This window comes from Lonchura striata, chromosome 16 (genome assembly GCF_050655825.1).
Source record: "Lonchura striata isolate lonStrDom1 chromosome 16, ASM5065582v1, whole genome shotgun sequence".
Lineage (NCBI taxonomy): Eukaryota > Metazoa > Chordata > Aves > Passeriformes > Estrildidae > Lonchura > Lonchura striata.
This window is the reverse complement of record NC_140718.1, coordinates 4,385,521-4,404,957: the sequence shown is the minus strand read 5'-3', so window position 1 is coordinate 4,404,957 and position 19,437 is coordinate 4,385,521. Positions and strand designations below refer to the sequence as shown.

Here is a 19,437-nt window from a genome sequence, read left to right as displayed (position 1 = left end):
GTTGTAATAACCCTTTTGCATTCTGATGAAACATAGAATGTGCCTCCCTAGCAAGCATTTGCCCTGACAAAGGAGAAGTTTGAGTCACTGTGACGAGCTTATCTGCCCGAGAATTACCCTCTCCTAAGCCAATTTCCCATTTGTGACTTCTTATATGGATGATAGCATAAGGATGTTCTCGGATTTTTACTGCTTTTTGAAGTTGTATGAACAGTTCAAATAGTCTCTGATTTCGTACTTCCTTGATAGCAGCATCCTCTATTCTTTCCACAACACCAACTACATACAAGGAGTCTGTAACAATATTCAAAGGCCCCTTCAGGACTGTTAGAGCCCATACCACAGCTGCTAACTCCAGAGTCTGAAGGGTATCTGAGTCATTTGCAGTAAGAATTTCATGATTCCAGACTCCCTGCTCCTGCCATGTAATTGCCGCTCTTCTTGACCTCTTCCCTGCATCTGTGTATGCCGTTATTGCACCAGGAATCGGCTCCTTTTCTCGCTGTGGCCGAACCATCCAACTCAATTTTCCAATCCACTGTAATGGAGGATTTTTAATACTTTCAGTTATGACAGCACCTCCTACTCCTAGCAGAGCTTCCTGCAGTTCTTCACTATTGACCAAATACCATTGTAAAGAGTCCTTTTTCATAGGAAGCTGTATTAGTTCAGGCTCTTGTCCATCAACCTGCAAAATTCTCTCACGACCCCATTTTACCAAAGCTGCTAACAGTTCAATTTTTTGAATTAAAGTCTTTGTTTGCTGAAGTGGAGGGGTGTTTAGCCATTCTAACACCCTGATCTCCCCCGTTTTTGTTTCTAGCTGTGTTAAAGCTCCCAGCAAATGTTTTTCACCACACCATATAGTGAGATTAATCGGGATTCCCAGTATTCGCTGATGTACACGACCCTGAACCACACAGTCTGTAATTTGCTGAAGAGTTCTTTTCTGCTGAGGATTAAGGGTCACTGGTGCTGTTGGGTCTGTGCCCTTCAATAAGGGTCTAAGAGAATCTAACAGTTCATTTGGAAGGCCCACTATAGGTTTAAGCCATTGTAAACCACCTAGTAATTTCTGAGCATCATTTAAAGTAACAATCTGTATTTTCAGTTCTAATTTGTGAGGCGTTACCAAGCTTTGAGACAATGTCCATCCCAAGTATTTCCAAGGAGGAGTTAACTGTATTTTCTCTGGGGCCACAACAAGCTTAAAACGTCCCAGCAAATTTTGTACATGCTTAACCTGTTGACTCGTAGATGACTTAGGTTGAGCAATCAAAATACCATCCATATAGTGATAAATAATAGCTTGTGGCCACTGTTGCCTCAATGGTTGTAATGCAGAATCTACGTAAAGTTGACACAAAGTAGGGCTGTTACGCATACCCTGAGGCAAAACCGTCCATTCAAATTGTTGATCTGGACCTTCTCTGTTCAGAGCTGGCAAGGTAAATGCAAAGCGCTTTGTATCCCTGTCATGCAAAGCTATTGTAAAAAGGCAATCTTTGAGATCTATTATCAATAGAGGCCATCCTTCAGGTAACATTGCTGGATTAGGCAGACCTGGCTGTAGTGCACCCATTGGCTCCATCTGTTTATTAACCTCCCGCAAGTCATGTGGCAAGCGATAATTCCCTGACTTTTTCTTTATCACAAAGATAGGGGTATTCCAAGGACTTGTAGACACGTTCAGATGCCCTTGTTGATATTGTTCAGTGACCAAGGCATGAGCATGTTGCAGACTTTCCCTTTTCAAAGGCCATTGCTTTACCCATATAGGCTCATCACTTTTCCAAATTATGGGAATTGGGAAAGTCCAAGCAATGGCTATTATCCCAAAGGGTGCTCATTTGTCAGGACAACCCCTAGCTGAGCCAAAATGTCTCGCCCAATTAGGCATTGCATTGTAGGTGGCAATTGAACAAAAGAAAATATTGCCTTTATGACTTTACCATCTATTGAGACAGTAAGAGGTGGCGAGCGACTTGCAAGAGTTAAATCTCCAACTCCTGTTACTGCTGTAGCAGCTGGCTGTAAGGGCCAATGTGCAGGTCCACACTGTGGTGCAATAATACTTGAATCCGCCCCCGTATCCAGCAAACCTGTAAGCATGCATTTTTGTCCCTTATACTCCAACAAAACCTCTTTTCTTGGCCTGTCATTCAGATCCAAAGTTAATAGAGTCAGGCCTCCTGTAGATCCAAATCCATCTCCCCCACGGCTCTTCCGTGAGAATACAGCTTTAGTAACTTGCTCCAGAGGAACTAATTGAGCAATCCTTTGTCCTTTATTAATCCGAATAGGAGGAAATGGAGTATGAACCATAATCATAATTTCACCAGTATAGTCTGCATCAATGACACCAGGCAGCACAAACAATCCAAGCATAGAGGCCGATGATCTTCCCAATAACAAAGCTCCCATTGTCCTGCCCTTGATTATAATAGGTCCATTAACTCCAGTGGGGATCTTCTGCGGCTGTGGCGTCATTAAAGTCACTTCTACTGCAGCTGCCAAGTCCATCCCGAGGCTCTCTCTTGTGGCTGGACGCAAGGTGTCGCTGTTGGAAAGGCTGGAGCAGCTATTTGTGTCGGAGCGCGGCTGCTCTTGTTCGCGCTGTTTCGGGCGTTTCCCGGTCTCCTCTTACAGGCAGCAATGTTATGAGTATCCGATTTGCACTTAGGACACCATACTCCAGCAGCAGAGCATTCTCGCCGAACGTGTCCTGTCCCTCCACATCAGAAACATCTCATATGGCTGCCGTAAAGACTTCCCTGGGTTGCTACTGACACTTGGCAGCTTTCTTTTCTGCCTGATGTTGTAATAACTCATTGTGAACTACCTTCCACCACTTTCCCAACTTTTTAGCTGTCTTATCATCATCTAAAACTTCCTTCCACAGTTTATCCCCAAACTTACGCCACTCAGACAACTCATGTACTGTATGAGGATTTACAAAGAACCCCTTAGAATACCCATATGTTAATAACCCTGGCAGATCTTTCTGCAAATCAATGCCTTTAATCTGCCTTCTCTGCAAGAATGCAGTAAATAAATCATATGCTGCTTGCCTCTCCATACCTATATTGCCAGTGCTGTTGCAGCCCTCCGAGGTCGTCGTCAGCACATATCGGCCAGGCTTGCCTGTGCAGCCACCTGGGGCACGGTGCACTCTATTTCAATTCAGCACTTTTGCCGTCCTGGCTGCATCAGGACCCGAACCCTTTTTCGTCACTCCACCATGGTGCCTATCACGTCGATCGGGTCACCATTTTTGTGGAAAAATGACGGGAGACAAGTCCATTCTATAATGTCAACAAGTCTCAGTTTATTCCAAGCACGCATGTACAGTTATACCCGTTATAATGAAGCTCATGCATATTGCAAAACTTAGGCTCATCATTGGTATATTAAAAACAGGTCAACCCCGCCTTTGGAGCTTTCTAAGCTTGCTTTGTTTTCCCTTACATTTATCTTTTTGCTGACCATTACACTGTTGGGAACCAGCTTACCCAAGGACATAAGATATTATTGCTACATTTGCTATAGCTGCAGTATGCAATTTTCAGCTACTGCTTCACTAACTGCACGTAGTCATGTCCTTTCTCACGAAGCCATTCATCCACAAAACGCTCCACATCACTCTAACACCTCTGTGATGTCATAGTGACACTGTGAGGTCACAAAGCTTTTTGTGATGTCACAGTGACATCTCTGTGAGATCAAACAGCTCTCTGTGAAGTCACACAGACACCTCTGTGATGTCATACAACCTCCTGTGATGTCACAAAGATATCTCTGTGATGACACACTGACATCTCTGTAATGTCACATTGACCTTGTGAGGTCACACAGCTCTCTGTGATGTCAAACACATCACAGAGAGCTGTGTGACGTCACAGAGATATCTCTGTGATATCACAGGAAGTTCTGTGACATCACAGAGATGTCTGTGTGACATCACTAAAAGCCTTGTGACCTCACAGAAATGTCAATGCGACATCACGAAGAGCTGTGTGACATCACAGAGATGTCCATGAGATATCACTGTGATCTGTGTGACGTCACAGATGTGTCAGTGTGGCATCAGAGAGATGTCATTGTAACATCAAAGGAGGATCTGTGCAATCACAGAAGAGTCAGTGTTACATCAAAGAGAACTGTGTGACATCACAGTGCTGTCAGTATGGCATCACATAGAGCTGTGTGACATCACAGAGATGTCTTTGTGACATCACCAAAAGCTTTGTGACCCCACAGGGTCTCTGCTACACCACAGCCATATAAGTGTGATGTCACAGTGAGCTCTGTGTGACATCATAGAGATGTCATTGTGACGTCAGAGAAGGATGTCTGACATCACAGAGATGTCCGAGTGACATCATAGACAGCTGTGTGACCTCACAAGGTCAATGAGACAAAACAGAGACGTCAGTGTGACGTCACAGAGATGTCTCTGTCATATCAGAAAGAGCTGTGTGACCTCAAAGGGTAACTGTGACGTCACAGAGGTGTCCGAGTGACATCACAGAGATGTCTGAGTGACATCACAGACAGCTGTGTGACCTCACAAGGTCAATGGGACATCACAGAGATGTCAGTGTGACATCACAGAGATATCTCTTTGACATCACAGGAAGTTCAGTGACATCACAAAGATGTCTGTGTGACATCACTAAAAGCCCTGTGACCTCACAGAAATGTCAGTGCGACATCACGATAAGCTGTGTGACATCACAGAGATGTCCATATGATATCACTGTGATCTGTGTGATGTCACAGATGTGTCAGTGTGGCATCATAGAGATGTCATTGTGACGTCAGAGGAGGATGTGTGACATCACAGAGATGTCCGAGTGACATCATAGACATCTGTGTGACCTCACAAGGTCAATGAGACAAAACAGAGATGTCAGTGTGACGTCACAGAGATATCTCTGTGAAATCACAGGAAATTGTGTGATATCACAGAGGTGTCATGCTGACATCAAAAAGACGTAAGTGTGACATTCCAAGAAGCTGAGTGCTGTCACAGAGATTACAGTGTGACATCACAGAGAGCTGTGTGACATCCCAGAGACGTCCCTGTGATATCACAGGGAGCTGTGTGACGTTATGGAGGCGTCAGTGTGACATCATAGAGTTGTCATTGTGACATCAGAGGAGGAGGTTGTGTGACTTCATGCCGCTGCCTCGCTCCGGAAGACTCTGACCGATCTTCCCTAGGCAGCCCTAGCTAGCCGCAGCAGAACACGAGGCGGGCAGGCTAAGGCTCTGGCCGCTGGACTGCAAGGCAGCTTTGGCCAGGGCCTTCGTGGGTTCCACGAGCGCGGACAGTTGCAGGAGTCCAGGAAAAAGACACAGAAGGTCCATCTCAGGGAGCAAGCTCTGGTATTTCTTAGCCCAACGGGGCAGAACAGCAAACCAAAGCAAATCCACAACACGACAACACGGAAGGTGGTGCTAGCCGGAGCTGGCACAGAACTGAACTTGGCATGGGATTTTATAGGGCAGGGGAAGGGAAAACAACCTCCAATCAGGGGCTAGCAGGGAGGGGCTAGGGGTGTGCCAGGAGAGGGGGACCACCAATCGGGGAAAGGTAGGGGAGGGGTCCCAGGTCCTCGTTCAATCACTCGGTGCCCTGAGTAGAAGCTTCTAGATGGGGGGCAAGGAACACCAAGTGATAGACAAGGCACCTGGGAGGGGTAAAGGGAAAAGACCTTTCCCCTTCCAGGGTGATGGACAGATACTGGAAAGGCGGGAAGGGAGGACAAGGCAGGAAAACTAGGGAAAGAACCATTACAATGTGGGGGGGAACCGGGATGAACCAAATAACATTACAAAACGTACCAATAACAAATATAACTGAGCAAATATAACAAATATAACCAAATAGGAACCGAAAACACACCACCACAACTTCACAGAGAAGTCAGTGTGACATCTGAGAGAGCTGTGTAACATCACAGGGATGTCCATGTGATATCACAGAGAGCTGTGTGACGTTCTGGAGGTGTCAGTGTGACCTCACAGAGAAGTCAGGGTGATATCACAGAGAGCTGTGTGACAGTTTGGAGGCGTCAGTGTGACATCATAGAGATGTCATTGTGACATCAGAGGAGGAGGTTTTGTGACGTCACAGAGAAGTCAGTGTGACATCTGAGAGAGCAGTGTAACATCACAGGGATGTCCATGTGATATCACAGAGAGCTGTATGACATTATGGAGCTGTCAGTGTGACCTCACAGAGAAGTCAGTGTGATATCACAGAGAGCTGTGTGACATCACAGATATTGGTGCAACATCACAGGGATGTCCATGTGACATCTCGAGAGCTGTGTGACGTCACAGAGATGTCAGTGTGGCATCTGAAAAAGATGTGTGACCTCACAGGGTCACTGTGACGTCACAGAGATGTCAGAGTGACATCACATAGATGTCTTTGTGACATCACAAAAAGATTTGTGACCCCACAGGGTCTGTGCGACATCACAGCCATCTGAGTGTGACGTCACAGAGGTGTCAGTGTGACATCATAGAGATGTCATTGTGATTTCAGAGGAGGTGGTGTGACATCACAAAGATGTCCGTGTGACATCACAGAGAGCTGTTTGTCCTCACAATGTCAATGTGACATCACAGAGATGTCAGTGTGATATCAAAGAGATGTCCCTGTGGCATCACAAAAAGCTATGTGACCTCACAGGGTCACTATGACATCACAGAGATATTAGAGTGACATCACATAGATGTCTTTTTGACATCACAAAAAGGTTTGTGACCTCAGAGGGTCCGTGCGACATCTCAGCCATCTAAGTGTGACATCACAGAGGAGTCAATGTGTCAACATAGAGATGTCATTGTAACATCACAGAGATATCTCTGTGATATCACAGGAAGTTGTGTGAAATTACAAAGATGTGAGTGTGACATCACAAGAGGTTTGTGATGTCACAGAGACATCCGTGTGGCTCTACAGAGAGCTGTGTGACATCAGAGATATTAGTGCAACATCACAGGGATGTCCATGTGACATCTCAGAGAGCTGTGTGACATCTCAGAGATGTTAGTTTGGCATCTGAAAAAGCTGTGTGACCTCACAGGGTCACTGTGGCATCACAGAGGTGTATTTGTGGCATCACATAGATGTCTTTGTGACATCACATAAATCTTTGTGATCTCACTGGGCCTGTGTGACATCACAGCCTTCTAAGTGTGACATCACAGAGGTGTCATTGTGACATCATAGAGATGTCCTTGTGAGATCAGATAGAGCTTTGTGACATCACACAGTAGTCAGTGTGACCTTGTAGAGAGCTGTGTGACATCACAGAGATGTCGCTGTGACATCACAGAGAGCTGTGTCTTGTCACAGAGGTGTTAGTGTGACATCATACACATGTCATTGTGACATCAGAGGAGGATGTGTGACATCACAAAGTTGTCCATGTAACATCATAGACAGCTGTGTGATCTCATAAGGTCAGTGTGACATCACAGAGATATCAGTGTGACGCCACAGAGATATTTGTGTGACATCACTAAAAGCACTGTGACCTCACAGAAATGTCAGTGTGACATCACGAAGAGCTGTGTGACATCACAGAGATGTCCATGTGATATTACTGTGAGCTGTGTGACGTCAATGATGTGTCAGTGTGGCATCATAGAAATGTCATTGTGACATCAGAGGAGGATGTGTGAAATCACGAAGAAGTCAGTATGACATCAAAGAGAATAGTGTGACATCACAGATATTAGTGCAACATCACAGAGATGTAAATGTGACATCACAAGAAGCTGAATGCTGTCACAGAATTTTCAGTGTGACATCCCAGAGAGCTGTGTGACATCCCAGAGATGCCTATGTGATATCACAGAGAGATGTGTGACGTCACAGAGATGTCACTGTGGCATTTCAAAAAGCTGTGTGACCTCACAGTGATGTCACTGTGACATCACAGAGGTGTATTTGTGACATCACAAAAAGCTTTGGGACCTCACAGGGTCGGTGCGACATCACAGCATTCTCAGTGTTACATCACAGAGGTGTCGGAGTGACATCACAGAGATGTCTGTGTGAGATCAGATAGAACTCTGTGACATCACAGAGAATTCAGTGTGATGTCACAGAATGCTGTGTGACATCACAGAGCGCTTTGTGACATCACAAAGATGTCCATGTGACATCATAGACAGCTGTGTGACCTCACAAGGTTAATGTGACAAAACAAAGATGTCAGTGTGATGTCACGTGCTTCGGCATCTCCAGCGGCACCTCTGGCTCCCACCCTCTGTTGTCTCAGCAGCTGCACCTCTGCCTCTGGCCGTGCCTGCTGCTTCAGCAGCAGCGACACTCCTGCCTCCTGCCCCGCCCGCTGTGGCTCCGGTGCTCGTGATGCCTGCTGCGTGCCGGCAGCCAGCGCCGTTTCTGTCTCCGATGACTGCAGCTTCTGTGCCTGTCACATCCACGGTGTCACAAGCTCCAGCTGATCCCTTCATGTCGCCGCCTGCGATGGAAGGATCCGCCGAGCCACCAGTCACGGCTCCAGTCCCCACCCCATCACCGGTGCTGGCCCCTCCATGCCGGGGGCTGTTGGCTCGGGGGCCATGGCTGGTTCGTCTGTTTCGAGGTCGGTAGCCGCTTCCCCAGCCTCGGTGTCTCCCACCAAGCCACCCTCGCCCGTGGATTGCAGGCTGTGCTACGCCCCTGTCACAGGAGGCAGGTAGTGACAGCGATGCTTTGATCGGCTCAGTTCTGCCACAGGGCCGTGACCGTGTGTCGGAACGCTGACACCAACGGGGGCAGCGGGCATCTCAGAGAGATCTGTAGATGCTCCCTGCCTGTAAGGTGTTTGTGCCACCGATAAATCCCCATCGCTTTTGGGATGCAGTCAGGAAGGGGCTTTGGAGGCTTGTGACTGGGATTTTTTAGAGCAGGTGGGAAAACCTGGTGGTGCGGTTCTGAACCCACTGCTCAAGGAGACAGAGACCATACCTAGCAGTCAGTTGATTCCTCTGCGCTCTCCAGAGGGAGCACGAGAGGATGGGTGTGACGATGCTTCAGTGCAATGTAAGCTTCAAGTCTTTCCTGTGCAAAGAGCTGTCCCAAATTTGGGACAACAGGACAAGTACGATGTTTTACCTGGGAAGGTTGTGCAGGATTTGCAGGACAAAGTGGCAAAATATGTGCTGGGTTCTGCTCCACTGATGTAGGTCCTCAGAGTGATAAACACTGACCTGCTTGATCCCTAGGATATCAAACATCTGGCCTCTGTGTTTTTCCAACCTGTGCAGCTTGATGTTTTTATGAACAACTGGAGGAGGATGGCCGACAGGGCTGCAGCTGAAAATGCACACTACCTTTGACAGACCCTAGATGCTGTGTGGGGGTGGGTGTGCTCATGGGACAGAATGCCTTTGCCAATCCTGATCTTCAGGCTACTTGGCACCCCATCGTACTTGAGCAGGCCCAGAAGGTGGGCTTTGCGGCATTGATGAAAACCATGGAGACAGCCGCTCCCAGGCAACGGTATGTAAAGAGAACACAGGGAGCCAAAGAATTGTTCTTGCCATTTGTTTAAAGGCTTGCAGCTGCTTTAGAAAAGCAAATCAAGGATGAGAATTTGAGGCAGGTTTTGTGCAAAACTTTGGCAAGGGACAATGCAAATGAAGATTGTAGGAAAATTATAAATGTGTTGCCAGGCGATCCATCGTTCACAGACATGGTCAAAGCTTGTTCCAAGGTTGCTACAGTGGACCATAAAATGTCTGTTCTGGCAGCATCCTTGAAAGCAGGCCTACCGTCCTCAGGGGCTGGCCATCGCAAAAAGGGGAAGAAGAAGGGCAAGCAGGTGCAGGGGATGAAAGTCCGGAAAGGGCCAGACTCTAATTTCCTGTTCTCCAGGTGTGAGAGGCCAGGTCATCTTGCTAAAGACTGCAAGTCTACTTACCATGCCAATGGTAAGCATTTGTCAGGCTCAGGAAATGGGGGAAAGAGCGCACAGGGGAACTGCACGCTGAAACAAGTGATCCCCCAGAGCACAGCACCAGCGCAGGGTGTCTCAGTCAACTCAGCGCAAGCACCCATGGCTCTGCCGGGGTGGATGTACACACCGCAGCAGCAGTCATCTTAGATTCTAGTCAGGTGCACAGGGTTCTTCTGAATGCATTTGGGCCTTTAGGCCATGGATTGAGTGCATTTTTGGTAGGACGATCTAGTGCTACCCTTCTGGGAATCTTTGTGCACCTGGGTATCATTGATTCCGATTTTATGGGCCAGATTTTTGCCACGGTTTCTACTTCACCCCCTCTGTCATTATTCTGGCAGGGACCCGCATTGCTCAACTTGTGCTTTTCTACTTGTGTGTTCCCAGGGCAGGCCAATGGACGCATGGAGATGGTGGTTTCGGATCCACAGGACGGCTGCAAGTCCTCTGGTCCACGATCATTTCTGCCAACCATCCGCAGATGATGTGCTCCATGATTTTACCAGGTGCCAGCCTGCCTTGGATCCAGCTGCAAGGTTTGATCGACACTAGAGCCAACCTGACAGTTGTCTCCACCTCTGTGTGGCCTCCTAAGTGGCCTCTGGACTCTGTGGGAGTGGCCATTGAAGGATTGGGGACTACAGCGCAGACATTTTTGCGCCAGCAGGCTGTTTTGATCAATAATCTGGAAGGGCAGACAGCTAAGGTTTGGCCCTATGTTACTGCAGCTCCCATCACTCTTTGGGGTGGGATCAGCTTCGTCAGGGACACATTGAACCTTCTACCAGTCCCTGGAGCTCTCCTGTTTTTGTAAACAAGAAAAAGTCAGGGAAATGGAGGTTGTTACAGGATTTCTGAAAAGTTAATACGGTTATGGAAAGTATGGGGGCATTGCAGCCTGGGATGCCCTTGCCTACCATGCTCCCCACAGGTTGGGAAATCTTGATTGTTGATTTAAAGGACTGTTTTTTATGATCCCTTTGCATCCTGATGACAGAGCAAAATTTGCTTTCACCATGCCTCCCATCAACAGTGCTGAGTCTGTGCCGAGATATCAATGGAAGGTTTTGCCATCGGGCTGCAGGAACAGTCCGACCATTTGTCAGTAGTGTGTGGCCCAGGCCTTGCCCGGAGTCTGTGAGCAGTTCCCTGACGTGTATTGTTATCATTACATGGATGACATTCTGGTGGCGGCACCCACTCAGGAGGAACTGCTGAGGGTTCAGTCTCAGTTGTCCTCCGCCCTGCATTCTTATGGACTACAAGTAGCTCCGGAGAAGGTTCAGAGCCAACCTCCTTGGAAGTATTTGGGGGTCAAGATTCTTGAGCAAACCATTCAACATCAGGAGGTGCAATTTCCAAAGGGTATTGTGACCCTGATTCATGCCTAGAGATTGCTTGGGGTCATCAATTGGTTACATCCCTATCTGGGACTGACCACAGCGCAGATGTCCTTGCTGTTCTACCTTTTAAAGGGGGACCCGGATCTGAGTTCACCTCATAAATTGACTCCTGAAGTACGACAAGCGCTGGAGGAGGTTCAACAGTCTCTGTCTACTCACCAGGTTTACTGAGTAGACCTTTCCATTGATATCACTGTTTTTATTATCTATCCAGACAGTCATCCCACAGGTGTTATTGGCCAATGGAATGACAAATGGCCTTATCCTTTGCACATCTTAGAGTGGGTCTTTTTACCCATCAGCTCAAAAAGATAGTGTCTTTGCTGATTAATTTGATAATCAAATTCCATTATTGGTGTTTGCAATTGATGGCGGCTGATCCCGCAAGGATCATTCTTCCAGAGGGGCAGGACACCTTTGAATGGTGTTTTATTAAGTGCCCCTTTGAAAAACGTGCTGCAAAATTTTCTAGGGCAAATTGTTTATAATCTGCCCAGTCACAAATTGCTGCAACTGGCAAAGATGACCAGTCTGTAGTTACGACCAAAAAACAGTCGAGTACCAGTGCGGGGACCCACCGTCTTCACTGACGGCTCTGGAAAAACAGAAAAGGCCATTGTGACCTGGAAGGATGAGTCAGGATGGCAAGTGCTGGAAGGCCACGTGTCCGGCGCAGCCCAATTGGTTGAGTTGAAAGCCATTGCTATGGCATTTCAGAGGTGCCTTTGAATTTGGTCACTGAGTCTGCTTATGTTACAGACAAGAGGCTGGATAACCCACTGCTGAAAGAAGTCAACAATGCCATTTGTTTCAGTTGCTGAGAGCATTGTGGTGCACAATTCAAGCCCGGATTCATCCGTACTACATCCTGCACATTCAGAGTGACACCACTTTACCAGGTTTTATAACAGAAGGTGAAATCAGGGCTGACAGGTTGGCTTACTCAGCTGTGCTGCAGGCTACTTTTGTCACAGGCCAGTGGTGCTTGGTTTTCCTTGAGCAGTCATGGCGAGGAGCAGGACGGAGGGGGTAGGTGTGCCTTGTGTGCTTTTTGTGCCTAGTCTGTGTGTTGTGGGCTCGGGTCTGTCTCTAGATCCCCTTGTGGGCAGGGGTGGCCTGGTTGGGCTTGTCGAGCCCCCGTGGGGTTCTGTGCTTGTGCCCAGAGGGTGGTGTGGTGGGTTGAAGGGCGCTGCTGAGGGGCTGCCAGGTGCCTATGGCACACCGCCCTGAGAGCGCCCGGTCTCGTCTGATCTCGGAAGCTGAGCAGGGTCGGGCCCTGCTGCTGCTGGGGGCAGCGAGGATGACATCAAGGGTGACAACCTCTTTCTCCACCTGGTCTCTGGCAGGCTGAAGATGTTGGACTTTGATTCTTACATCTCCTTTAGAGCCAGGTTCCACAGGGATTTTGCAGATATGTCCATACACAGGGGGATGCTCCCAGATTTGGGCATTGCTCAGCCTGGCCAGGAGCCCAAGGTTCCCTCTTTGCTGGGGTGGATGCAGCTGATCCTTCAGTCGGCTGCCAGGCTGCTTTTGGCAGGGCTGAGGGCATGGGCTGGGGTGGGTACAAAATGGGAGTGGGCTCCTGGCCCTGCCAACAGCCCCCAGCACCCACCGTGCCCCGGGCTGGGGCTGGGCTGGGGCAGCCAGCCCGACACAAACAAACCCCCATGGTGGGAGCAGAGGTGGGACTCCAGAACCTGTGTGTGGCAATCACATTTCTCTCCCTCTCAGGATTTTTCATAGAGGTGCACTGAGAGAAATGAAAGAGAAAACAATTACTATTTCTGCTCCTTGTTTTTCCTATGTGGAATATTTGGAGAATTGTTCGCGTGGAGTGAGTGCTTTCTGTCTTTAACTTGGTTGAAACCTTCAAGGATAAATAACCTCCAGTGCCCACACAAACTGTGTTCCTGTGCTGTGAGAGCAAATCCCTCTCCCCGTTTTTCCACTGGAGTTACCTTCCAGGGCAGTGTTTGTTTTTTTTCCTCAGCTGTTTGTCCCCTTCACCCAGCAGGACACAACCACGTGTGGATGCTGTGGCTCCATCCTGGAGCTCCCAAATTTGGAGTCCCTCTTTGGGGAGCAAAGGGAACACTTTGGTGTGAGGATGTCCTTGATCCTGGGATGGGAATCCCCAGCCCTGTGCTGAAACCAGCCCCGAGTAAATAACAACACGTCCTGATGCTCTTCCCAGGGTGGAACAATGCTGGGAGATTTCCTCTTGGCTTCCCAGGCTATGAACTAATCAAACTGTTTTCCGCTCAGGCTGATGTTTCCAAATTTCAACTGCCCTGCAGAAGCTGTCCTAGGACGTGCTGAGATGGGCACGCTGTGTTTTGTAGTTTTTTTTTTTTTAAGGGAATACTGTAATCCTACAAAGCTAATTTTGGTGTGGTAGCTGCCCTGTGGGGAGTTCAGGATGGGTTTAAAGATGTGGCACTTGGGGAAGTGGTTTAGTGGCAGATTTGGCAGTGCTGGACTCCATCATAGAGGGCTTTTTCAGCCTAAGCTCAGGTTCTGTGGGAGTTGTGCTGCGGTGAGGATCTGGAGTGGTTTGGAGAGGATGTTCCTGCTGTCCCTGCTGAGGCAGGAGTTTTGCTGCTTGGAGGGGAGAGTTTGCAGCCCTGCTGTTTTTAATAAAATTGATTTCTGCTTATCCCACCTGGCTGCTTTAAGGGGGTGTGTGAGGGGACTGACCGGGATGGGTTTGGTCTCTGAAAATCAGGTCATAAGAGGGGACAGCACCAAGCTGAGCCCACAGGAGCTGCAGAGCATCACCTGGTGTGGCAGTGGATGCTCCGGTGAGGCTCAGCTGATGCCTCAGCCAGGATGGGTCCCAAACCACTCTGGAGTCAGCATTTATACGTGATGTGTTTGGTGCTCTTCTGCTAATTCCTGGGTTTGGGAATTTGGCTTCTTCCCAGCATGGTTAAAGGCACCTTCTGCTGCCCTGAGGTGATGGGGAGGAAAGAGCTGAGCCCAACCACAGAGGGGACAAACACCCCTGGGATGCCTGAGCCCTGCTGTGGCTCTGGGGGAGCAGTTCAGTGTCTCCAGGCCAAATTCCAGAGGAATAATGTAGGAATCCATCTTTGCCACCCAGCTGTGATGTGCTCAGACACGGGCTAGGGATGCACTGAGGAACTTCAGAGGCTGCTTTTGATGATAAATGCACATTTTGCCTGGGTGGCGGGACTGGCTAACCAGCTGTCTGCCTCACTAGAGAGCTCATTTTGTTATTAATCAGGTGAAATGCCAGGGGTTGTGTGAGAACCCCGGGCTTGGTCTGAGGTCTCATGTGGTGGTAAAGTCTCTCCTCCAACCCATGCTTCCGAAGAAAAACTCCACAGCCTCTTGTTGTTCGGTCTCAAGGCAGTTTATTGCTAGTTATCTAAAAGATTTTCTTCTCGGGCTGCAGCTGTTTGGTCAGCGGCCCAGGCAGAGACACACACACACCCCGACACCCTCTCTGTCTGCTGTCTTCTTCTTCTCTCCCCCCGCCCAGGGCTGCTGCTATCTTTTATATGATATATTACGTATTACATGTTTACAGTTTTCCCCCAATACCTACTACCTATATTACAAAGTGCTTTTCTACTCTAAACCCATCCATAAGTGCCAGCATCACCAAGAACATGGAGGCAAGGAAGAAGAAGGAGGAAGAACAGGATCAGCCCACTTTCCTCCATCTTAGAACTTCTGACCCCCATGTACAAAGTGAAAACCCCCCTGTACAGGTGCTAAAACCCTCCCCTGTACAATACCAAAAAATTTTTCCCTCTACTTTGTAACTACTTTTACTATACTATCTAACCCTTTGTTCCACCTCCAAAGTGGGTAACTCATTCCATGGCTCAAACTCAAAATCACAGCTGTTTCCAGCTGCCTGCCAGGGTGTAAAATGCTTCTGACCAAGGCCTGGAACCTCTAAAAATGTCTGAGAGGCATTTTGAGTTCCAACATGGCTGGGCCTTCCTTAAGGCCCTGACAGAGATAAGATCTTTGGCCTTTTTTCTTGTTCCCCTTTTTTCTGTAATGTATTTTCAATAATTTGTTGTGTGTTTTTCTAGAGGAAGCGTTCCAGGTGGGGCCCAATCTGGATCAGGAAGTGCTTGGGAGCAGCTGCGGCGTGGATGGGCCGTGCCCTTGGAGAAGGCTGAGGACATCATTTGGGACCAGCTTTTCTTCCAGCGGGGGATGGCGTGAGGTGGGTCCTGTCTGCTGGGGATGGTGGGATCAGAGCTTTGGGGAGATGGCAGCGAGCACAGGAGCGTCCTGCTCTGGGCAGCTGCTGAGGGCTGGAGGTGCTGTGGCTGGCTGCAGGCTGGGCACATGTCCTGCCCTCCTGCTCTGTTCCCAAAGGCAGCAGTGATGGGCAGCTCTGGGCACAGCTCTGGCACGGCCAGCATGGCCTGGGCACCGCGGGCGGCTGGGACAAGGGGACAGGAGCCTTCAGCTGACGGGGCTTTCTGGTTTCTCTCCTTGCAGCCTGGCCAACCTGCCCGGCAGCAGCGCCGCAGCCCCACAGGAGCTCCAGAGGAGCCCCACCAAGAGGCACCGGGGAGTCCTCAGCAATCCAGCCAGCAACACACGGGCAGGAGGACACGGATGGCACTTCCTGCCTGGGACAGGGCTTGTGGCCATCTCCAGGCACCGCTCTCACAGAGATCCCCACAGCTCCAGCCCTTGCCCATCTGCTCTGTGGGCAGCACAAAGGCTTCGGCAGAACCACCAAAGGCCAAGGGGCTTGTGGCCATTTTCCCTACAACCCTGCATGCCTGGGCAGCTTGCTGAGCCCAGGAACCCTTTTCTCCCTCTTCCCCTAGGCCCTGCAGAGCCTGGGCAGCAAAAGAAAGATCCTGGGAGTCTGTCTATTGCAACACATCCTATATTTATACGCTAAAGAAAAACAAAAAGAAGGAAAGAACAATCTTGAGGAAATGAAACATTCCTGCTGGCTCGGGTGGCCCTAGCAGACAGAGCCCCTGGGATCAGCTCTCTGCAGAGCTGCAGCAGCACAGCCAGCCGAGCCCCGACAGACGAGGCCGTCTCCTCCATGCCCTGCGGAGCCGATCATGCAGGCTGCCGAAGATGGAAGAAGGAGCTCTCTCTGCTTCCTGGAGGACGTACAGTGTTTGAATTGCCAGGCTTCCGACGGGGACGCTGATGTCATTTGCCATGCCTTCAAGGGCTGAAAGAGAGAAGGACAGAGCCAGGGTCAGTTCCCGCATCTGGGACCCGAGTAGACCCCCGTGCCAGGGCCATCCCAGCCGGCTCTGGCCATGGCCAGCAGGGAGCAGGGACCAGCCGGATCAGCCCGAAGGTGCTCGCCACAAACCCCCCGCTGGCAGCCTGTTGCCCTCACTCACCCTCAGAGATGAGCTGGAGCTCTTCCTTCCTCCCCCGGAGGTGCCGCCCGGCCGTCCCTGGGAACACAGAGCCTGTCAGCCCAGCGGCACAGCTCCTGCCAGCGGCGCTGCCAGCCCTGGGGCCACACGGCCTCCTGGCCCGGCAGGGCTCAGCCCGGGCCCTCGCCGCTCGCTGCCGCCCCAGGGCACGGCTGCCAGAGGCGCCGGGCCCGGGTGGCGCTGCCGGGGCAGCAGGCGGGGCTGGGGCCGAGCTGCGGCGGGGCGGGGAGGGAGCCCGGGCTCGCGGCTCACCCAGGAACCTGACGGCCGCCTCTCGCAGGGGCTCCTGTGGGCTCTGCAGGTAGGGCAGGGCCCGGCGCAGGTGCTCGGCCGCGCTGCTGCTGTCCTCTGCCAGCTGCAGAGAGCGGCAGCAGGGAAGGGTTGGCGCGGGCTCAGCCCCTGGGCCGGGCGCTCCCCGCGCCAGCCCCGGCCTCCCCTGCCCGCACAGCCCTGAGGCGCGGCCAGCAGCCGCCGGCGCCGGGCTCTGCAGGGGCAGAGGGCCGGCTGCTGCCCGGGGAGCCGCGGGGCCGCCCCGCAGCCCCGCCGGGCCGCGGCTCCATCGGCACCCGGCTGGGCCCGCAGGAGCCTGGAGCAGAGCCCGCGGGCCTCGGGCTGCAGCAGCGGGCAGGGGCACAGCTGCCAGCCCGCACACCGAGCACCGCGCTCAGGGGCTGCTCCGGGCTGGGGCTGCGGCTTCCCGGCCCTCCTTACCAGCCACTCCGCCAACTTCCACAGCTTCTTTCTCTTCGCCAGTTTTTCAAGATCCCTCCTCTCCAAGAGCTCGGCCGCACGAAGGAGCGTTTCCTGAGAAGCCTGGAGAGCAGCAGAGACACGGAGATGGCCCCAGAGCCCAGGGCACAAGAGCTGTGTCCCTGTGTCAAGGCCAGGAGGAGGCTGCAGCCCGCCAGGCGCCAGGGCAGGAGGCAGCCCAGCCCCCTGCCAGGGGAGCAGCAGCAGCCCACGAGTCCTCACCTCTGCCACTCGCTGGTTCTCATCATGGCAGTGGAAGAAGAGTGGCAGCAGGCTCTGGCGCACATGTGTCTTCATAGCCTCTTTTTCATTTTCCTCTGGAAAAGTCACCAATGTTCGGAAGAGCAGTATGGAGAGCAGCTGCACCTGTCTATTGTCCTGTATGAAGGGAAAAAAAAAGACCTCAGCATCGGCTGCATGGGGCTCAGCTTGGTGCAGGCCTGCAAAGCCACAGGGCACAAAGTATCTGGGCAGCCGCCAGTGTCCGTGGCTGGGGGCAGTGAGCCTTACGTGGTCAAGGAATGGCAGGAGCGCCTCAACCAGCTGCAGTGGGATGGGGCTGGGTATCAGCATGTCCTTGTCCAAGATGATAAAGTTGAGGAGCATGACTGTCATTCTAACTATGTCTTCATCCGCATCCCACAGGAGCTCCACAAGACTTTCAGTCAGGCTCCACATTTTTTCTCTCTGTGAGGAACACAAGTTTGTGAAATGCCATCCTGCTGCCGCAGGGCCTAGAGACCAAAGGGCTGTTCCGAAGCACTTGGGCAGCTGAAGTGGGAGGCAGGAGAGCTGGGAGCGGCTGGCCCAGCACCCAAAGCCCAGCCAAGCCCAAGCGACTGCATTCCCGAGCGCAGCCTCTGCCCCTGCCCCCTTCTCACCATCGAGGGATCGTTGATGAGCTCGAGAAGGGCCCTGAGCGCCAGGTGACGCCTCTCCTTGCACTCGCTCCTCAGGTGCCTTGACAAGATTTGCAGGACTCTGTTAGCACGGCGTTTACTCAAGTCCAGGCACTCGAGGACCTGAAAGGCACAGGGCAGTGACAGGGGACCGGCCAGCAGGAGCCCAGAACCGCACAAGGCTGGGCCCAGGCAGCAGCACAGGGCGCGGGCTCCATCCCAGGCAGCTGTGGCTACGAGAGGGCAGAGAGCTGGGAGGCAGCTGAGCGAGGCAGCGCTGGCCAACAGGCTCACCTCCACAAGGAACGCCAGGGAGGGCAGCTCCCAGCGTGGCTCCTGTGTGCTGAGCAGCCGGAGCAGGTAGCGAGCGATCCGAGAGCACAAGGGGATGGAGACACAGGACATCTCCCTGCCAGGAGACAAAGTAACCAAGACTGTGGGCCAGGGGGACAAACCTCTCCCAGGAGTGACTCACAGAGGTCTGGTCTTTCCCCAGCATCCTGCAAGGGCCCCTGGGCTATTTGGGAGGCGGCTCCTTGTGGGCACCCTCCTCTCCCAGCCTTTTCCAGTCTGTTTGGCTGTCCCTCGGTGACAAGGCCTTCTGGCCCATGACCACGGGGACTGTGTGGGGCACCCTAGGCACAGAGCACAAATGTCAGAGGCAGCAGGGTGAAGGGGGTCTCACTTGGCCAGCAGACCCACAGCATAATGGTGGGTGTCAGCACACAGCAGCGTGTCCCAGCCACACTTGCGTTCCATTGCCACCACAACATCCTCATACTGCATTTGGCAGAGCAGGGACTTCAGGGTCTGCACTGCAAACCTGTGTGCAGAGCAAAGCCCAGGTCACGCTGGAAGCATTGGCTCCTGCCCAGGGATATGGCAAGGACAGGAGAACTGGGATGGAGCACCTGTTGGGACTGGTGGCAAGGCCGTATTGCTGCTGACATCCCTTCCAGAAGGTATCAACCTCCTCTGGATTATC

At 51.4% G+C, this 19,437-nt stretch overlaps 1 protein-coding gene across 1 annotated transcript; it reads right to left on the bottom strand.

Moving 5' to 3' along the window:
- Window positions 1-16,265: 16,265 nt before the first annotated feature.
- Window positions 16,266-18,362, bottom strand: LOC146765936 (uncharacterized). The gene is made up of 2 exons (XM_085593553.1): window positions 16,765-18,362; window positions 16,266-16,586 (listed from the first exon to the last, which is right to left on the bottom strand). Exon 1 carries the CDS (start codon window positions 18,229-18,231, stop codon window positions 16,840-16,842), a length of 1,392 nt encoding a protein of 463 aa, XP_085449679.1. The 5' UTR covers window positions 18,232-18,362; the 3' UTR covers window positions 16,266-16,586; window positions 16,765-16,839.
- Window positions 18,363-19,437: the final 1,075 nt, after the last annotated feature.